At 37.9% G+C, this 8,045-nt stretch overlaps 1 protein-coding gene across 1 annotated transcript; it reads left to right on the top strand.

The window, feature by feature from the left end:
• Positions 1–5,792: 5,792 nt before the first annotated feature.
• On the top strand, positions 5,793–6,928 carry LOC114556366 (erythroblast NAD(P)(+)--arginine ADP-ribosyltransferase). The gene is made up of 2 exons (XM_028579278.1): positions 5,793–5,944; positions 6,040–6,928. The coding sequence occupies exons 1-2, from the start codon at positions 5,864–5,866 to the stop codon at positions 6,811–6,813; spliced, it is 855 nt and encodes a 284-aa protein (XP_028435079.1). The 5' UTR covers positions 5,793–5,863; the 3' UTR covers positions 6,814–6,928.
• The last annotated feature ends 1,117 nt before the right edge of the window (positions 6,929–8,045 follow it).

Genomic DNA, 8,045 nt, shown 5'->3' with positions numbered 1-8,045 from the left:
GTTGTGCATGTTTATTGGATGTTTAAACACCTCGGTGTCTAACAGCCAAAACAGGAGAAGCTCTGAGTTCATCAACAAGTTCTCATGTTGATGAGTCTCCTGTCCCAAAGCTTGGTTGTGTCCAGTCAGATTTCTGAGAGGACTGTCTATATGTTTGAATGGTCTTTGATGCTTTTAGGTTGGAGGAAGTCCTCTTTACAAATCAATTATATTTAGTTTTGTACATGGAGAGCAAATATAGTTTGAGATGCTGCGCGCAAAAAGAAATAAACTCATATGAAAGACTCTGACTGTAAAAAGACGGATGGAGCCAGAACACATGACATTTAAACACTAAAACATATTTAATATTTAACTGCACTTTGCTGGAAACTGTTTGTGCATTTAAAACAGCTTTAAAGAGATTATTGGTAAGGTTGCATATCATTGTATGTGTTCAGTTCAAGCTTTTCTCAACAGGAGAAGACTTGTTGTCTCTCTTACATGGAGCGCTGCAAATTAGCTTTGAATTTAAATGTGATTGTAATGTGTACGCTAAGCTTGCAGAACTGTGAATATAAGACCTCATGGTCACTGTCATGAACCAGCTCACAGATCTGAAAAAATAAAGGAAACCACACAGAATTAAGAAGTGTTATTTTCATGAGTGATGTGTTAAAGATGTGAGTGGTGGATGAACAGGCAGATGAACTCAGGCTGAGCAGCTGAGGTCTGTGTTGTGAGGAAGTTGCTCCATAAGTGACAACCAACAGAACATCAAATGTGTATTATTCCTGTTGTGAGGACATACATTTGTTCACAGTAATATTGTGGAGACTCGCCTTTCTTTTGGGGACAAAAAGCAAGTGGGTTAGAATCTAAATTTTCTATGAAATTACAACTCAGGTCATTAAAAACAACTTACAATTTCACTCTGTATCACTCACTACGTGTAATCAATCTTTCTTCATTCATCTGCGTGTGTATCGGTGTGTGTGTGTGTGTGTGTGTGTGTGTGTGTGTGTGTGTGTGTGTGTGTGTGTGTGTGTGTGTGTGTGTGTGTGTGTGTGTGTGTGTGTTTTAATGCTTGGCTCTCTTTATAGCTAACTCTCTACCTCGCTCGTCCACATACCGTTACCGTACAAGTGGGCGCTCGTTGAGCCTCTAATTTCGACCAGCTGACAGTTGTAAAATAGAATTAAAACATACACACTACACACCGACACACACAGATGAATGGGGAAGGAAGATTGATTCACCCTAGTTAGATACAGAGTGCACTGTAAAAAAAAAAAAAATCTAATTATTATTGTTGTTCTTATTATTATTTAGGGGGGCTTAGGAAATATTTTAGGGTAGCTTCAGCACCCCTAAAATAGGCCTAACGACGTCCCTGCTTTTACTGCTGTAACAGATCTGAATACTTGTTCAATGTTTACCTGCACTTCACTGGAAACTGTTTTGGAAGCTGCTTTTTGAGAGATACTAACCTACTTTCATCTTCACAAAGTAAAAAATTATTAATATTATGTTTTGTTCCAGTTCAAGGCAGCTGTTCTCAACAGGAGGAGACTTTTTGGCGCTCTTTGGTCAGAGAGTTGTGAAGCCATTACTTTACCATTTTTGGTCATGTCTATCTTCAACAACCACCTCTTCCTTATTAAGAGACACTAAAGACATGTTGTACTGTATCTTACACCCACTTTTTAACTTCCTTAAATGCTTCTTAAGTGTACTGTACCCAGACCATGTTGTTCCGTTGACGGGTCTTTCTGCTCGACTCAACAAGTTGTCAGAGATTATTTTATCTAACAGCTGTGTCTGCAGGTTTCTGCTTTGGTGGAAGATGGCAATGATGGTCGTTTTGGCAGCAGTGCTTCTCACTTATGGAGTCTCTCCAGGAATTGCAATGGTAGGGTTGCTTCATTGTAACTGCTGTGCACCAATATCCATAAGATGACCAGAAAACAAGATTAATTGTTCTCAAAATGTCTTTTATTTCTTTGAAGGAGGCCGGTAAATCTGGTGCTGTAGCTGGGAAAACAGTGTGCTTCCACTGGACATGGCTGACAACTCTGTTGACGACATGTACAATGGGTGCAAAGAAGACATGAAGAAAGAGGTAGCAACATACCTGAAGAATGAGAAGAATAAAAATGATCTCTTCAAAATGGTCTGGGACCAATCAGAGAAAAGGAAACAGATAAAAAATAAAGTACTAGGAAAAGATCAGATTGTAGCTATTTATTATTACACCTCTGGCAACAACAATACATATCGTGATTTCAACGATAAAGTTCGAACCCAGGGACCTCAGTACAAGACCACATTTGGGTATCACGCACTTCACTTTCTCCTGACTACTGCCATTCAAGCTTTAAGAGCCTCTAAGGGAAAAGCATGTCTCACTGTCTACCGTAGAGTCAACGAGTACTTTAGACAAGATGTTCAAAACAAAGAGTTCCGCTTTGGCTCTTTCACCTCAACCTCACTGGGTCATTACGGCAGAGCAGAGAGGTTCGGAGACAAGTCATGCTTTAAGATTTTCACGTGCATGGGAGCAGATATCACCAACTATTCTACATTTCCGAACGAAGCAGAAGTGCTGATTCCTCCCTATGAGGTCTTTAAAGTCGTAAAGATAGAGAAGAGGTCAATGCAGCCAGATCTTCCATGTGAGGTGGTCTATACAGTGAAGAGTACAGAGAATTATGTTTCCAAGTTGAATTGTGCTCTTTTTCCAAAGTAAACACTTTCACATGTTTTACATATAGTTAACAAAATATGTAACATTTAGGATGCGGCATTTTAAGTACTGCAAATTATCTGTAATCAAGATTAATGTGAATGTGGATTTATTTGTTAACAATGACATTTCTCAACAATCTCAAATTGAGGTGTAGATTTTCTACTGTGCAACAAGTGTTTAAGAGAAATAAACACTAGCTGCATAAAAATGGCCCCTTACAATTGTGTCATTGTTAATCTGGATCTGTATGAAAATGTTTAAGTGAATAACAAGAATTTAAATGTTGTAATACATTGTATTATTGCCCATGTCATCTGTATTTAAATTTGATGCATAACCTGTCCTATATACAAAGTTACTGTATGAAAACTGTCTTAAAAAATAATTAAACACACTTGTGTTTCCCAAGTTGTGCATGTTTATTGAATGTTTAAACACCTCGGTGTCTAACAGCCAAAACAGGAGAAGCTCTGAGTTCATCAACAAGTTCTCATGTTGATGAGTCTCCTGTCCCAAAGCTTGGTTGTGTCCAGTCAGATTTCTGAGAGGACTGTCTATATGTTTGAATGGTCTTTGATGCTTTTAGGTTGGAGGAAGTCCTCTTTACAAATCAATTATATTTAGTTTTGTACATGGAGAGCAAATATAGTTTGAGATGCTGCGCGCAAAAAGAAATAAACTCATATGAAAGACTCTGACTGTAAAAAGACGGATGGAGCCAGAACACATGACATTTAAACACTAAAACATATTTAATATTTAACTGCACTTTGCTGGAAACTGTTTGTGCATTTAAAACAGCTTTAAAGAGATTATTGGTAAGGTTGCATATCATTGTATGTGTTCAGTTCAAGCTTTTCTCAACAGGAGAAGACTTGTTGTCTCTCTTACATGGAGCGCTGCAAATTAGCTTTGAATTTAAATGTGATTGTAATGTGTACGCTAAGCTTGCAGATCTGTGAATATAAGACCTCATGGTCACTGTCATGAACCAGCTCACAGATCTGAAAAAATAAAGGAAACCACACAGAATTAAGAAGTGTTATTTTCATGAGTGATGTGTTAAAGATGTGAGCGGTGGATGAACAGGCAGATGAACTCAGGCTGAGCAGCTGAGGTCTGTGTTGTGAGGAAGTTGCCTCATAAGTGACAACCAACAGAACATCAAATGTGTATTATTCCTGTTGTGAGGACATACATTTGTTCACAGTAATATTGTGGAGACTCGCCTTTCTTTTGGGGACAAAAAGCAAGTGGGTTAGAATCTAAATCTTCTATGAAATTACAACTCAGGTCATTAAAAACAACTTACAATTTCACTCTGTATCACTCACTACGTGTAATCAATCTTTCTTCATTCATCTGCGTGTGTATCGGTGTGTGTGTGTGTGTGTGTGTGTGTGTGTGTGTGTGTTTTCATATGAAATGACAATTATTTTTGTTTGTCCACACAGCCTCTCAGGAAAACTGAACTGGAATGACCAGATCATTAAAACATATTTGCATTTTAGAGTTTATAAAACATGTTGACAGATTTTCCTCCCTTTTACATAAGCATGTAAGAAAACAAACATTTTAAATGTTATTAAAGACCAAACATGCACTGAGACTGAGGAGGACATTTGACAGTGTTTAAATCTGTTTGGACTGAGCTACGTGTGTGCAGGAAAGAAGCTGTGAATAAAGTTTGTGTTGTCGTCAGTACTCTCTGGTGGATAAACTATGTAATGAAGACACTACTTCTAAATTACCTCAAACAGATCTCTGCCAAAGTTAAGGTACTTGTACTTTACTTGAGTATTTGCATGTTATGCAGCTTTATACTTGTTCTACTCTACATCTCAGAGATAAATGTTGTACTTTTTACTCCACTACACTGTTAGAAAAGTCTGTAGAAATACGGGCTAAAACTCTGTGTTAATATGAAGGAATTTTCTGTATACATTTTTCACACGTGTTTTACTGTATTCTGATTTTTGGATAAACAGAAATGTCCGTTTAAAGGTACAGAGGACATACTTTAAATCAACAGAGTTTTCTGTTTTGGGATTAACAGAAATGTCAGTAAACTTAAACGGAAAAGGTACCGGTCATTTTCTGCCAGGACATTATCAGTTTTTCTACAGATTGTTTTCTTACAGTGTACATTTGTCTGACAGCTTTAGTTACTTCTCAGATGCCAGTTTTCCATCCCCTTCCAGTCCAGTGAAAACCACGTATCTCCAGATGTGTTAATGTTGAATGTTTGTGATAACCTGAAGGATGAAGTGTTTCTTTAAGTGTTGAGAAAATTCTCCTACCTCTTAAACTAAACAAGGTCTGTAAAAAGCCTCTTGGATCAGCTGAAACCTGCATCCTAACAAAGCTGAAAACAAGGCCTTATTTTAGAGATACGTGGTTCTCACAGGACAGCAACGCTCCACACATATGATGATCTTATAGAAGATGATGCATTGCTGTAGATTAAACTACCCAACAGTATATTAAGGAGTTAACATTAGCACGGCTTTAAACATCTACAGAAATGAAATGCAACATAGACATTAATGCAGCAGGAATATTAATTCAGAAATATCAGATATAATAAAGAGTGACAGGGAACACTTTATTGCACAATACTTGTACTTTAAGTACTTTAAGTATATTGTGATGATAATACTGACATACTTTTATCTGAGTAAGGTTTTGAGTGCAGGACTTTCACTTGTAGTGGAGTAATTATACAGTGTGGTATTACTTTCACTGCTGTAAAAGATCTGAATACTTGTTCAGTGTTTACCTGTACTTCGCTGGAAACTGTTTTGGAAGCTGCTTTTTGAGAGATACTACTTTCATCTTCACAAAATAAAACGTTACTAATATTATGTTTTGTTTCAGTTCAAGCTGTTCTGAACAGGAGGAGTCTTTTTGGTTCTCTTTCGTCACAGAGTTGTGAAGGTAAGCCATTACTTTCCCGTATTTTTTCATGTCTATCGTTCACAACCACCTCTTCCTTCCTGTTCTACTTTGTCTGTGTCTGTTTAACTTCCTCATTTGTTTCCTATATAAGTGTACTATACCCAGATCATGTTGTCCCATTGACGGGTCTTTCTGCTCGACTCCACAAATTGCCAGAGATTATTTGATCTAACAGCTATGTCTCAACAGTGGTTAAGAAGACCGTGGGTATCATTTTTGGTCTTTGTTGTAGCAATGGTCATCATCTTTACAATAAAGGTAGGGTTGCTTCATTGTTACTGCTGTGCACTAACATCCGTAAGATGAAGAAAATAAGATTAATTGTTCTCAAGATGTCTATTATTTCTTTGAAGGAGGCCTGTAAATCTGCTGCTGTAGCTGGGGCTAAAACTGGGGAGAACAGTGTGCTTCCACTGGATATGGCTGAAAACTCTGTTGACGACATGTACGATGGGTGCAAAGAAGACATGAAGAAGAGGGTAACAAAAGACCTGGAGAATGAGAAGAACAAAGACAACAACTTCAAGGCGGTCTGGGACAGGTCAGAGAACACACACACACCATTGGGGGAATGGTTTAATAAAGTACTGAAAAGAAAACAGATTGTAGCTATTCGTACTTACACTGACGAAACCGATGTGTATAGTAAATTCAATGCTGCAGTTCGAACCCAAGGACTTGGGTACAAGACCACATTCGGGTATCACGCACTTCACTTTCTCCTGACTACTGCCATTCAAGATATAAGTGCCTCTGATAAAAAACAATGTCTCACTGTCTACCGTAGAGTCAACGAGTACTTTCGCCAAGATGTTGAAAACACATTGATTCGTTTTGGCTCTTTCACCTCAGCCTCACAGGGTGGTTACAGCAATAAAGACATTTTCGGAGAGAAGTCATGCTTTGAGATTGTCACGTGCATGGGAGCAGATATCTCCCCCTATTCTACATTTCCGAACGAAGCAGAAGTGCTGATTCCTCCCTATGAGGTCTTTAATGTCGTAGAGATAAAGAAGAGGTCAACTATGCAGCGAAAACTTCCGTGTGAGGTGGTCTATACATTGGAGAGTACAAAGAATTATGTTTCCAAGTTAAATTGTGCTCTTTTCACTGCAAATGATCTTTAATCAAGATTAATGTGAATGTGGATTTATTTGTTAACAATGACATTTCTCGATAATCTCAAATTGAGGTGTAGATTTTCTACTGTGCAACAAGTGTTTAAGAGAAATAAACACTAGCTGCATAAAAATGAACCCTTACAATTGTGTCATTGTTAAACTGGATCTGTATTAAAATGTTTAAATGAATAACAAGAATTTAAATGTTGTAATACACTGTTGTCATGACGTGGCACAAAGGCATGAAAAAAAGGGGGAGACACACATGTTTGTTCAGTTAAACCAAATTTATTAAAGTAACAAAGATAAACGTGAAATCAGTTAATCAGTAATGTGTGAAATGTATGGATGTCTGTAGATGTATCAAAGCTAGAACGCAAATATTACTAAACCCAAAATCCAAACAAACCAAGCAACCTGGAGGAGGAAGAGCGAATGACTGCCCAAGCACTCCTACCTATAGACGGGAGCAATCCGTTGCTCCAGGTGTAACTCATCAGTCCTCATTAGCCAATCCCCAGAGCCCAACAACCAAAGGGATTTAGTAGGCCTAGGAGCCGTCACATTGTGTTATTGCCGATGTCATCTGTATTTAAATTGGATGCATAACCTGTCCTATATACAAAGTTACTGTATGAAAACTGTCTTAAACAATAAACATATTCATGTTTCCCAAGTTGTTTATTGAATGTTTAAACACCTCGGTGTCTAATGCTGCTCGCAAAAAGAAATAAACTCATATGAAAGACTCTGACTGTAAAAAGACGGATGGAGCCAGAACACATGACATTTAAACACTAAAACATATTTAATATTTAACTGCACTTTGCTGGAAACTGTGCATTTAAAAACAGCTTTAAAAAAGGAGGCATAAGTAAGGTTGCCTATTATTTTGTGTTCAGTTCAAGCTTTCCTCAACAGGAGGAGACTTTTTGTCTCTTACATGGAGCGCTGCAAATTTGTAACCCCCCTATCCCCCCTGTGAATTACACCTACGATAGACTCAACCTGAAATCCACCAAAGAGTGACCAATCACATGTGGTAGAGCCATCATATTTGCCCACAACCCCACGTGTTCTCCATGTAAGCTGTACCTTGACTGAATTATTAGTGAGCTGTTGCCTTCCCTTTGGTAAGATAGGGACAGATATTAAGCGTAAGCATACTGTAGGTATGATAATGTGCAGTGAATCTGTATTGTCATATGTTTGTGGATAAGGACGCTAATACAGCTCCT

The sequence above is a fragment of the Perca flavescens genome, chromosome 5, assembly GCF_004354835.1.
Source record: "Perca flavescens isolate YP-PL-M2 chromosome 5, PFLA_1.0, whole genome shotgun sequence".
Lineage (NCBI taxonomy): Eukaryota > Metazoa > Chordata > Actinopteri > Perciformes > Percidae > Perca > Perca flavescens.
This window is presented reverse-complemented; position numbering and strand designations above follow the sequence as displayed.